Genomic DNA, 13411 nt, shown 5'->3' on the forward strand with positions numbered 1-13411 from the left:
AATCTGTGTCTAAATTTTGCAGAAATCCTCCCAACAGCCGTATCGATCCCAGAGAGGCCTTAGGCTTTCTTACTGTTTTCTGTCTCATGTCTTTTTGACTATGTGGAAATCGGTGTAAATAAAAAATAAGATTAGAGATATTATTCTTCTGTTACATAGAACGGGTATGCACACGGCTTACGAAAACAATGTCAGGATCATCTGTGCTTTAATTACCCAATAATTAAAGTACCCATGCTGCATTGTGCTCGCTGTGTTTGTCTAAGAAATCTCAAGCCAAAGATTATGTAAATTAAGTTGAATTAAATGTTAACACTCCCTCGGCATCATGATTCTGCTCAAAAATATTGATTTGTCTATTCAAGCACATTTATATGGGATGTGATCCTAATGTTCTTTAAAAAATTAAAACCCACCTCAGATTTAAGTTGTCATTTTTTAATTTTGGCTCATTTTGCACCTTTAACCACAATGATTTGGTCAGATAGGGACTTCCACAAAGCCATCTAATCTGGATAGCACAAAAGTTTTTTGTTTTGTTTGTTTGTTTGTTTTTAAGGGCAGAGTCACAGATTTTTTTTCTTAGCACCTTCTATAAATAAATGTTTTAATGTTATTGCAGACAATCAAATTAAATCATACAACTGGGCTGATTTTTTTTTTTTTCGGGTAATTTACGATATGTAACACCGCACCGTCACTATTAAGAGATAAATAAAAAGAAATGGTATGAAGTATTTACAGCTGCAAATAATATAACAGCAACTGGAAACGTTTTAAACTTCAGCACTCTGTTTATACTGCAGGAAATGGATATGATGTTAGAGCAGAGAATCCCACATCCAGCATCTTTTAAGGAAGGCTGCAGGCGTTTTTACAAACATCTTCATTCTGAAGACGAGATCAGTGTCAGGTCTTGAACGGCCCACCAGGGTGAATGTGAAGAAGTGTGTGCATAAATGCATGGGTGTATTTGTTGTATTAATGTCAGTGGAGTCTAGCCTTGCAGGCTCTTTTCTTTGGGCTTGTGGGTACTGATGAATTCCCCCTCCCCTCGTTACACTACACAGCAAATCTCACAAAGGACTGTTGGTCAGAGGGTCAGAGGTAGCGTTTGCATGGGCCTGTCCGTCTGGTGCAAGTATGTCTCTTGATGCTGTGATGCTGTTGTGTGGTAGATGTCTGTGTGTGTGATGTGCCGCTGATTGTAAGGTGATATGTGTGTGTGTGCGCGTGTGTATATAAATATATATATGTGTGTGCTGGTGTGTGTTTGACAATGGAGCGTGCCTGCAGAGTCTGACCCTGGCGTGTCACCTCAGGCCTGTGCGGGGGGAGAGGAGGAGGAGGAGGAGAGTGAGGAGGGAGGTGGCAGCACGGCAGCTCATCTGCTGGAGGCTCTTCGGCAGTTCCGCATGCACCACCGGGGGCAGTACCGCTCGGTGTTGGAGGAGTCCCTCGCTACCTACCATCTGCGGGGGGAGAGTGCTGTTGAGAGAGCAGGGGAGAGAAGGAGGACGACCGACGACTGTGACAACCAGGACGAACCCGCCTCCCCTCCCTCTCCCCCTTCGCCCCCGCCCTCACCCGCCATTGCAGAGCTGGAGGCCAGCCAAGACGAGCCCATCCCAAAGTCTGATCCCTCCTCTGACTGACCACCTGCCTGTATACCCAACCACCCTCTCATCCATCCTATCCCAGAGCTCTAGTGAGATGTGCTATGACCTCTCCTCCTCTGTCCTTCATCGCAGAACTTGAATGGCCACGTCCAGCTTTGTATTTGAATAATTCATTAGGAACAACAAAAAGGGCTTTTCTGTCCATTCAAGTTCTGTATCTGAGACATACATATATATATCTATATACCTTAGATGTGGACTCTTTGATTTTTCTTCCTTTTTGTTTCTTCTGACCACTTTGGCTTGGATTCCCAAACTTAAACTTGATCACAGAAGCAGATTTATTAACTAATTTTCATGGTAAACAAAATAAAAATATAACAAGCAAAAGTGGCTAGTGAAGCCAAAGTGAACATTGCACTCTATGGCTTACATTTATCAGTATTTGCTTCTGGCTGACCCCACCCTCACTCCCACCCTTAAGCCTCACCCCCACACCTTCATACAGTGGAGGAACTGACAAAGAAAACACGAGGAGACATTCTGAACTGCAGCTGTGCAACCTTTTGCACTGTCTCCAGGCCTACTCCATCTACAGACTCAGAACACACTCTTCTTGTGTTTTTGTATGTGTGTTTATGTGTGTGTCTGCATGAGTTTGAGTGACCGAGCAAGAGCCCAGTAATCACTACTGAAACGTGTGTTTCTGATTGCTTGCGATACTTGACAGTTACACAGTCCATCAGCTGCTCAGCGATGGTAGGTTGTTCAAACCAGTCTGGATGCAAATTAAGTCTTTGCAGCTTCCACATGATTACATAAAAAATAATAAATCGCTTGATACTGTTGTTGGTGGGGTAGAGTGCGGTGGGGGTGTAAATGTTCAGACTCAGGCTCTTTGAACAGTAGAAAGCAAAGTTATTAAGTGGATAAAATTTTGGTGCCAGAGCAGCAATTATAGTTCTCCCTAAAAATGTTTAGTCATGCACTGAGGTGTTTTTGTTTGTTTTGTTATGTTTTTACAGCAACACGCGCATAGCCACATTATCTTAAAATGCTAAGCACTACATTGTATGATGCGACCTACATTTGTACTAACAGCTGTTTGATTGGATGGCGTGCTCACAGCTTAGCACTAGTATTTTAAACTGGAAACGTGGGCCTTACTAACAGAACGTTAGCGTTAATTAGTATAACCTGTGGAACCATAGACTGTATATAAAAGATGAACGTAGTTCCGGGTCTGAAAAGTAAAGTATGTAGAAGTGCCATAAACCTGGATTCCTTCTAATTCCCAGCAGGGGAGAGCGACTCCTGTTCTATACATTTAAAAATGCACTCCTACTTATTGCTATATGACTCCGTGGAGGCTTTATGGTCTCAATTTGTAGTTTCAAGTCATATGTAATACAAAATTATGCTCATTTTGTAAATTTTGGTCCCAATTCAGGTCAAAAATGTGGATAAACCAGTGTATGCTTTAGGGTGGGTCTACCTTCTCGCTTCTGTAATCCAGTTTGAATACAAAAACAGTAAAAACTCACTAACCAACGGGCGAGATAATGGTGGCTATCTTTTGTTTACAGTCTATGTTGCAAACCTATTGTTGGCAGTTTTTCCAAAGCTGCTTTTCACTGCATCGATCAGTGAAAGGCAAACTGTAAAAACTGGTAACTGCTGATAAGATTAGGACATGGGTGACATTGGGACTCCTCTGCTTTGATTACATCAGTTCTGTCAGTCTAAAGGTAGCACACCATGTGGGATGGCGACCACAAGTATTCCTGCCTTCTCGATCTTACCTTACAAAAGTGATACGTATACATATCGGTGGGACGGCTGATGTCATACTGTTCACCTGTGGTGAATTACACTCGGACTACAGTTGATATGTTTCATGTGCGATGGCTCTCTGTCTGTATTCAGTTCAAGGTATTATTAATAATCAAGGTTTTCCAAGAGTCCTTTTTAGCTTTTGTTTAAAAACCCACATTGCAGCATATTATATTCCTCACAGGTTGTGCCATTGCCTGTACAGATCGAGTCAATCTTAAACACTTACCTCGATGTAAAAGATATATTGAAACTGACTGCTTGACCTGCAGGGTTTATTCTTATTCAGGTAGATGGAGGTTATTGTGAGTCTGTACAAGCCCTGTATTCTGGTAATGCATGCGCTGCACTTACCTTTTCAATATCTAAAGCACTTAACTATCAGAGGGGAGGTAATGCTAAACGGCGTACGTGCGTGTGTGTGCGTGCTCGCGCCTGTATGTATGAGCTGTATTTCTATGATTTCTATGTGGTTGTGTGGAACAGGTTAGTTCTGCAAATAATAAATAAAAAGGATTTGAGGTATAATGCAATGATTTGTGTCAAGTGTCTCACTGTAAACTAACTGTATGTATTTATGTCTTGGGGTTTATTTTTTTCTATTTTTCGTTTAGGCCCTGTACCAAATCAGTCATCTTGCAGATCAGGGGTTCAAAGTTGACATTTTTCCATTCAGAAGTGATTGTTTTTCATGATTAAGCATTCCAATCCCAATGCAACATGGTGACATTTGATACAGGACTGTTCCCTGACACTTTTAGTAGACCTTTACTCCGTTTATTGTGTTGTGTATGTGTCTGTGTAGGCTGTGAAGTATTCGGAAACTGCTGAAGCTTCCTTGCTCTCCTCTGTCAGCTGTTAGCTCGAGCCTTGACCTTGTCTCGGCTGCTTGAAGACATTTTAAAGAGTTGTCTCCTTTAAAACAAAAGCAGCTCTCAGGTTTGAAAACTCAAACTGAGCGAGGAGCGAGAGGAAGCCATGTAGACTATAGGGACTCCATTCTCTCCATTCCTCCCCTGTTTTTCAGTCTGACAGCTGGCCTCGTGATTCTCCGCAAGGTGAGTCATCAGAGGTTCTGGTTGTGCAGGGGAATATAACGGCTTTCCACCATTAGCCATTCAATTTGAATATATTAAAAAAGGGGGGAGGGGAGGGGGACAGTGAGGTTTAAAGGTTTGCCATTATTTAAGGCTTCTGGAGCAGTTTAATTACTACATACAATGATAGACTTGACAATAACAACTCTGGCACACCTCTCTTCCTTTTCTTTCCTCACCCAGAGTGCCGGTGACCTGGATGACCCTTGGTAGCTGCGGCAAGAAACCCCGTCTCCTCCTGGTGATCCGTGCGTCCACTCGGGGAGGAGGAGTGTCTCTCCATTGCGCCATGTCTTTCTCCACTAAAAGAGGACACGTGGTGTGTGCTGGAGCGCGTGAGTGTGCGTATGTTGGTTGTGTGTGTGTGTGTGTGTGTGTGTGTGTTTGCAGCAGTGGGACAAAGACGATGACGAAGACAACTACTACACACACGCATACTGCTTTAAACCTGGAGGAAAAACCTGAATCACTTCTCTGAAAAAATATTTTATGAACTGAAGCATTGTGATGGTAGAGATGATTTTTACCATTGAGGTGTTTTTGTTTTTCTTTTCTTTTCTTGAATGTTGATGCCTGACTTCACAATGACATGAGGACCTATCGTGTGTGTGTGGTGGGTGTTCGTTTGTGTGTATGCGAGAGTGTTTGTGTGTGAGAGTGTTTCGAGGAGGGCCAAGAGGAGACAAATGGTGGATAAAGACTTTGTATGTAATTCTTCGTCTCCTGGACTTTTTTTTGTGCTCCTAGGTCTGATAAACACCTAACACATTTGCTTCTTCCCTCTTAAAAGACACAAACACACACACACACACACACTCCCTCTATCTCACACTGACACTCTAAACCATAAACCCCCCACACCCCCTCCCCTCTTCCACCTGTGCACGTATGTGATGTGCCACCTTCGCAGGGCACTGCATGAGGACTTTGGTTCTACATGTACAGCTACGTGGTTTTTCTAATCGACCTGGATGGACAGCCATTGGTTGAGATGGACTAAACCTGAGGGACCTCTGGACACTGATAGGCTCCTGAGGTTTGAAAAGCAGAGATGATTTGGATTTTATTTTTCTTGTTTTTGTTAGGTTGATGACAATGATAATCATGATGGGGAAATGGGAGGTTATCACTGAAGAGCCGCGGGCAAGTTGGACTCATGGCGTCGCGGTTGATGGTTTGGATTGGGGAGAAGGGGTGGAGGCAGTTCAGTAGTCTCCTCAGTCTTCCTCCCCACCATGACGGTTGGAGGTGCACATGACAGCAGACTGTCCTTGTTTTTTTCTCTCCTTTGTTTTGGATGTTGTCCATGAGGTTACTAGCTGCTCGCTGTGTAGAGTGAGTGAACTCCCTGTTTTAACCCTGTTCTTGGTTCTCAGACTGCATTGGTAATGTTTGTATTGCTGTTGTTTGATTGCACTCACATTTGATTACAGAAAGCGTCTATATATGAAATAAAATACCTGCCAAGGATCCTGTGGTGGCTGCGTGAATCACTAACTGAAGTCACATCACTTTGAGTCTTGAGTTGTGTGTAGAAATAACATTTGTGTACCGCCAGAGTAAAACTAGTATGTAGGAAGTGGTTTGACAGAAAATGCTGAATTTGTCAGAGCTGGACATTTGTGCTTAAAACTGTAAAATTAGAGAAATGGGGAAGCTAAAGAAAGCATTGCACAAAATGCTGTTGTCCTTTTAAATAACAATAAAAAGACGGCATATAAAAAGTGTTTAAAATGGATTTAATCATTGAATTAGGCATATTAAGCCTAAAGCTATTTACAGAATGTTTTAAGTGTTCATATACACTCAGTATAGGAATGAATGTCTTGGTACTTTTGGACTTTTAAGGCTTTCTTTGAACTTTTCGGGGGGTGGAACGCTTACATAGCATAAATCTGTAGCTACTTTAAAAAAAAACAAGATTTGGGTACACAAGTACATATCTAAACTAACATTTGGTTAAATGTCTCTTAGCAAGCTGCACTTCAACCAGACATATTTTGGTTGAAGGTAGTCCTCCATCATTCCATCCTCTTTGCCATGTAACAGTACCACAATCAGGAAAGCAGCCCCAGAGCATGATATTACCACGACCATGCTTGACAGTTGGTGCAATTTTCTTAGGTCTGAACGCCTCACTTTATCCTCCAAACATGCTTTCTATCACTGTGGACAAATAGCTCAATCTTTATTACTCAAATTGTGAAACTTTTCTCCAGAAGGCATTTGCTTTGTCCATGAGGACAGCTCCAAATTTCAGTCGAGGTTGAGGGTGCTGATTTTGAAGCAGATTGGTACTCAGTCCATGATGATGTAACACTCACTTCACTGTGGATAGTGACACTGGTGTTTCTGCAGTTTCCATTTTTTTTGCAGATTTGAGCCTCACTGGTTCCTGTACAACCCAACCATGACAGTTTGGGTTTTCATCCACACCTTGTTAAAGTGACCTTCCCAATATGTCACAGTTCTCTTTAGATCTTCACTGAGCTCCTTTGGACTTTTGAATTGTTCTGAGAGTTGGTCATTTTAATGACCACTGTCCAACTGATCTTTTTTATGCTGGCAAAAAGAAACTACCAGTTGTAGTCATACTAAAAAGGTGAGCGCATGTATATATTTGAGCCCGTGGGGATATTTTAGACCATGTGTGGATTAGAGAAAATCTCGACTTGTGCACTCAGTTCTTGTTTTTAAAGTCATTAAAGATGTGCAATCCTCGGGAAAAGAGCAGTTCAAAGAAATTGTTAAAATTGCTATGACATGCATGCCCATGATGAGTGTATGTAAACCTCTGACCACGACTTGCATACTGTAGATTATACAACCTTTTTATAACGTCACAGAAAAGTTAGAACAGAGCAAACTGCGTCATTGCCGATGGAATTTGTATGTCTTCAGTATAAATGTTTGTATACTCAGTCCTAATCTTGTCTTGTCTCTTTTCCACTTCTGGATTTGCAGCTGCTAGAACAAACATTAGACAACTGATCTGTTGCATTTGTAACCTACTTATCACCAACAATAACTATCTACTATGCTTTGATCTGGTGACAAACTGAAGCGATTTCCACCTCTCCTTTATTAGGCTATGGGTAATCTTTAATGTTTAAATGCATGCAGTTTAAAGTTTCAGAGCTCTAAGGTGCTATTGTCACATTAGACACAATCAGCTTACTTTGCAGCACTGGATAGGTCCCAGACTTTCAAGGCTAATGCAGAGAGACAGAAAACCATTCACAACTACAACCAATTAAGAAGCACCAATTAACCAAATATCTATGTCCTTGGACTGTGGGAGCATCATCATACCACCTATGATAATTCTAAGGAACTTGGAAAGAAAGCAACTGAACGTCTTTAAGTTTCTTGAGATGTTTCACCTCTCATCCAAAAAGCTTCTTCAGTACCAAACGGTGGAGAATCCCAGGTATTTAAGCCAAGTGGGAATTGTCCCTTTAGAGGGTTGTTGACCCACTATTGATCATGTGACTCACCACATGAGCCAAGGTGTGATAAAAGGCATGGGTCCTTATCAGCAGAGGTTTCGGGTGAAGCCATTGCATCACCCTATTATGTGACCCATTGAGATCACCTGACACAAGATCTGAATGGGGGTTGAGGCGCCTAGGACGGGATCTTAAAACTGCATTGTTAGGTAGCAAACAGTATCATAAGCCACCCCTGCTGTTCAAAGATGATAGTTTCTTTCACTCCTCTTTGAAACCATCTGTCTTCTCTGTCCAAAACGTGAACATTGGCATCCTCGTAAGAGTGACCTTTGTCCTTTTAGATGCTGATGTACAGACGAGCCTCGTCCTGTCGAGGTGGCTCTTCTATGTTGTGCCATGCATTTGTGGAGTAGCTGTTTGGCTTTTGGTTTCTCCAGTGTAGAGCACTGAGCACTTTAGCTTGTGTTTGGGAGTTTGGTCCTTGGGATGAACCAGGTTTTGTCCGAGTGTGTGGCTGGGTCTGAAGTGAAAATTCTCCTGAGTTATTTTTCTCCCTAGTCGGTGCCTCGCCTTCTTTCCTGTGCATCTTCCCTGATCTCCTGAGCTGGCTCATATGAAGTCAGTCTTAGTCCTAGCTTGGGACCTGTCTTTAATGTGCTTTAAAACCAAGCAGCAAATTCTGAAACTCAGTTGTATAAGGCATACAAAGCCAATGGAGAGAATCCAGGATTTGAAGGATGTAATGCTGTTTGATGGATTTTTAACCAGCTGGAAGTGAGAATGATTTTTTTTTTTTAATGCTGTGTACTTGTGTGTGGCCTTGTGCAGACTGTCGGTATATGTGTAATCTGTTGATGTTTAGAGCACACTTTCACTTTATAAACAGACGCGACTCAGGCATTAAGAAACCGGTTGCCTGTTTTCAAACATCAAAGCTTGTTTGGCGTCACATTTCCTTCAGATTCAGTTTCTTTCAGTAGGGTTGGTACTACAAAGCAAGTGAGGCATAGCCAGGTTTTCTTTGCAATTGCTGGCTCAACAAACCCTGATAATAGGTATCAGGATGGTTGGTTATTAACTTTACCTTTTGTACCAAGAGTTCTGCTTCCGTGCTTAACGTCCATAACTCAACATGAAGCTTAAGTCTTTAGGCAAGATGCTAAATTACTGGTAGCTCAATGCTGCTGTTGTGAAATTTGACCTCTGACGTCTATCAAGTACAGACGCGACTACTTTAGTTATACGGGTAAAAGTAGGCACTATTGTCTCACAGCAAGAAGGTTCTGGGTTTGGCCAGGCTTTTTCTGTGTGGAGTTTGTATGTTCACCCCATGTCGGCATGGGTTCTCTCCATTTTCCTTCAACAGTTCAAAGTCTGTGGCTCAGAGACTGCAAAGCATTGTCAGACTGAGCACTCAGAGCAGGCTAAAGCATGAGCTTTTGGCTCACAGGGATTACTTTCACATAGGCCGACCTCAGTATTTAAAATCCTGGCCATGTTTATTATGAGCATCTACAATCTAACAGTATCTATGTGATAGAACATAAGACGCGTAATAGCACACGCTTTATCAAAAATGTCCGCCTTGACAGCACCACACCTCCCCGACACACGCACGCTACCCTGTCTAATCTGTCACTCTGTCATAATTTGATCATAATCCCTAATCATAATCACATTGTATCTTAAAGGTGTTCCCAATCTGGAGTGGGATTATGGGATTGCAGAACATGTGTGCGTTTGTGAATTAGTGATCCAAATACATTATGAAGTCGGTGCGTATGTGTGTTTTGGGAGGGGTAAAAGGGGTAAATTTAATTTGGTGATGTGGGGTACAGCACGCGCTCTCTCACTGATTCACCCGGTGAATCCACTTTAAGCCTGATAGGACAAAACAATAGACAGACACTGACCTGTTAACATTGTGTTTGTGGAGCCCTGTTCGGTTCAATGTTAATCTCTTTCACTTTAATTTGTTTTCTCAGAAATACAAATTCTTCTCTCTCTCTTTTTTTCTCTCTGCTCTCTGTTTTGTTTTGTTTTTGTTTGTTTTTTTTTGGGGGGGGGGGGGGTCTATGCCAGTAGGGTGACACTACAGATGACAAATTTATTCCACTTCATTGGTTCACACATAGTAATCTTTACCAATGAGAACTTTACTGAGAACAGTTTTCTTTATGTTTAGGCAGCGGTCCTAATAATCTAAAAATAGCCATAGCATTCAAAATTATACTTAAATTATCAAAAGTAGAAGGTCATTCAGAGCAGAACAAGTCGATGGTACCAATAAAAAGATTTATTTTTGTCTGTAAAAATACTGTTTTTCCACTGGACAAGATAACTACAGTATATAAGATAATCATTTGTGGTTCTATTTGAGGTGTTTTTTGTGCTTTCTACATAACACCCACTACATAACCTGGCCAATGCCTAAAAAAAGTACAGTTAAATTGTGAAATGGAGAAATTAGTCTTAGAATACTGATAATATCATTTGTCTCTTTTTCTGTAAAATATGTTAAATCATGCACGCGCGCACCAGCAGCACCAGTTGGCAGACATTTCTGAGTTTACAGAAGGTTGACTGATGGTTGACTGTCTGTCCCGTGCACTTATGTTGGCACAGACTCTGACGCTATGGCCGCTGACCAGCGTGCCGCCCCGGACATCCTTGCCCTTCGGTCTGTGCAAATGGGCCTTGTACTGGAGGACAGACCAGAGTGGAACGGCGGGCCTAGCCTGCTTTGTGATGTTTCTACCGGCCGTCCACGTCCTGTAGTTCCCCTTTTGTGGCGTCGTCGCATTTTTGACTGAGTACACGCCCTCTCTCATCCAGGCGTCTGGGCCTCGGTCAAGCTGGTCAGCTCTAGGTTCGTTTGGCCGGGCCTTCGTAAATCAGTGAAAGACTGGGCAGTGGCATGCATCCCATGCCAACGCGCTAAGATCCATAGGCACACGCAGGCGCCCCTCGAATCCTTCCACGTTCCAGGGAGGCGTTTTGATCATATCCATGTGGTTCTGGTTGGTCCTCTGCCGCAGTCACAAGGTTTCACGTACGTTTTGACTGTAGTGGACCACACAACCCGCTGGTCCGAAGCAGTGCCTCTTGTGTCCACTACAGCAGCAGCGGTGGCCAGGGCATTTTTGTCAATGTGGGTTTCGTGTTTTGGTCCCCCCTCGGACATCACCTCAGACAGGAGCCCCCAGTTTGTTTCGGGGCTTTGGTCTGCCGTGGCTGATGGCCTGGTGGTCAAGGTCCATCGAACCACTGCGTACCACCCGCAGGCCAACGGGATGTGTGAGCGTTTCCACTGGTCGGTTAAGGCCACGCTCCGTAATTCTCTTATGGATGGTAACTGGGTTGACCGCCTTCCGTGGGTTTTACTGGGGTTGTGCTGCACCGTTAACGAAGACCTTGGGGTTTCCCTGGTTGAACTTGCCCAGGAGCCCGCCCCCGTGCTTCGGTCCCTCTGTGCTTTCTCTCCGTCCCCCAAGAGTCGTTTTCTGTTCCTGGCCCAGTGCACCATTGTCTGCCCGACACCTTTGTTCCGAGGTCGTTGGACTCTTCGCAGTTTGTTTTCATCAGGCATGACGCTCATAGGCCTCCCCTGCGTCCACTGTATGACGGCCCATTTAGGGTTATTCAACCGGGCCGAAAGCATTTCCTTTTGGACTTTGGGGGTTGGCAGGAGGTTGTTTCCATTGACAGACTTAAACCAGCAAATGTTCCTCTGGATGATCAGGTGGTGCTGGCCCAGGCCCCCCGCCGTGGCCATCCGCCTTCCACTGGCCTGGATGACTCTGCTTCTTCCTCTGGGACCACCCCCTACCTGGCGGGGCCCGAGCTATCTTCAGCTTTTCTATTTTACTCTAATGGAATCTATAATTTACAAAATGAATGTGATGTTTGTAGACTTTCATATAGCCTTCATATTTCTGCACCCAAAGGAGTCACAGCCTGCTTGGCTTCACTTTTTAGATGCTAAAGATACACCCATCTTTCATATGAAGTCTAAACGTATTAGCTTCCTGATTTTGGTCATAGGCTCTATTCTTTCATTCTGCCATGTTCTTATTTTCTATTTTCTATCTGTTCTATTAATAAGCTGATACTTCTGTGAAAACATCAGAGCTTCTGGATGCGCGACCTTTGACCTGTAGCTGTTATAAAGTCGAAGCTGCTTTAGAAACTCAATATACAGGGTGTATATGTAAGCAACTGCCTTGTGTCACAGTATTTATATCATATATTTCTGCAGCTATCCAAGCACCGTGTTTATGTCTTCCTCTGCAGTGATGCTAGTGGTTGTTGTGCGCTTTTCAGTTCAAGATCACCTGACCTGGTTGACCCTGACACTCAGAACAACTTGTGCCAGATGAAAAACCAACAGATGAATTGTTTTCTTAGCAGAGAGGGAGATGCTAGTGGTATTTCTTCGAACTCTGCACTCTTAGGTCTCCATTTCTTTTACTTATTTTTTTCCCTTTTCACCCACTCCTGGTGCTTTCACTTGAGTTCTCCTTCCACCCACTCTTGTCTATTCATTGTAAAGGGTTTTTTGCTTGATGCGGTAACCTTGAGCGAGAGTAATGGTGGCCTGGTGATTTAGTACCCAATGAGAGCCCAAATAAGACCAATTTGCACACACTGTGAAACATCATTTACACACAGCTCCCTGAACCTTTGTGTGTGTGTTTGTGTGTCTCAGCATATGATTTTGAGTGAAGTAATTTAGCAGATGAACGCGTGGCCATTGTTAGAGGGATAATCTGGCTCTTGCTGCTCAGATAGGTTAACATCCAGCAGATTAGACCAGATTACCCCCAACCACACCAGACTGTTGCCTCCCTCCCTTTACCTCCATATTTCTGAGTAACCCCTCCCCTCCACCTTTCACTCATTCTGTTTCATCAGGCTTTAGCTTCCTCTAACTCCTACAACATTTATTCCTACCACCCGGCTAATAGTCCAACTGCATTTTCCTCTTTATTGCCAGATTCGGAGACACATACCTCAGGTCAGCTGCAATCAAAAGGCGAAAAGCCGTGCATTACTGTCAAAGATTCAGGCCTGTTTTATGCTAGTTGTTTATGGAGCTTTATCATCTTGTGAAATATGTATGTCAACCTTCTGTGGATTTAAAACTTCTGCATCTAATTCTTGTTTGCTAAAGTTATTAAAGATACATGTTGTACAATAATTTCACCCTGAAAAAAAGCAGTTCAAAGAAGTCCTTAAGAGAAATTATATTCATGCTCATGCTTAGTTTATGTAAACTATTGAGCACAACTGCAGGTACAATGATAGGCTATTAAAGCATTACTATGCATAAAATACAGTATAATTGGATCATAAATGATCCCACTCAGACATTTCAGTTGCTCAAACAGTTTAATTGCTTGTGGGTTAG

General features: G+C 42.9%; 1 protein-coding gene across 2 annotated transcripts in view; it reads left to right on the plus strand.

The window, feature by feature from the left end:
* Positions 1-6283, plus strand: part of ppm1bb (protein phosphatase, Mg2+/Mn2+ dependent, 1Bb) — a 30087-nt gene extending 23804 nt beyond the window's left edge. The window contains exon 6 of one of the 2 annotated variants that reach the window (XM_085361499.1): positions 4733-6283. In XM_085361499.1, coding sequence (XP_085217625.1) covers positions 4733-4762 — 30 coding nt within the window. In that variant the 3' untranslated portion in view covers positions 4763-6283. The other variant, XM_085361500.1, reaches the window with a different exon arrangement.
* The last annotated feature ends 7128 nt before the right edge of the window (positions 6284-13411 follow it).

This window comes from Diplotaxodon limnothrissa, linkage group LG8 (genome assembly GCF_057381915.1).
Source record: "Diplotaxodon limnothrissa isolate DT_005_m linkage group LG8, D_limnothrissa_male_GT1.1, whole genome shotgun sequence".
Taxonomy (NCBI): Eukaryota; Metazoa; Chordata; class Actinopteri; order Cichliformes; family Cichlidae; genus Diplotaxodon; species Diplotaxodon limnothrissa.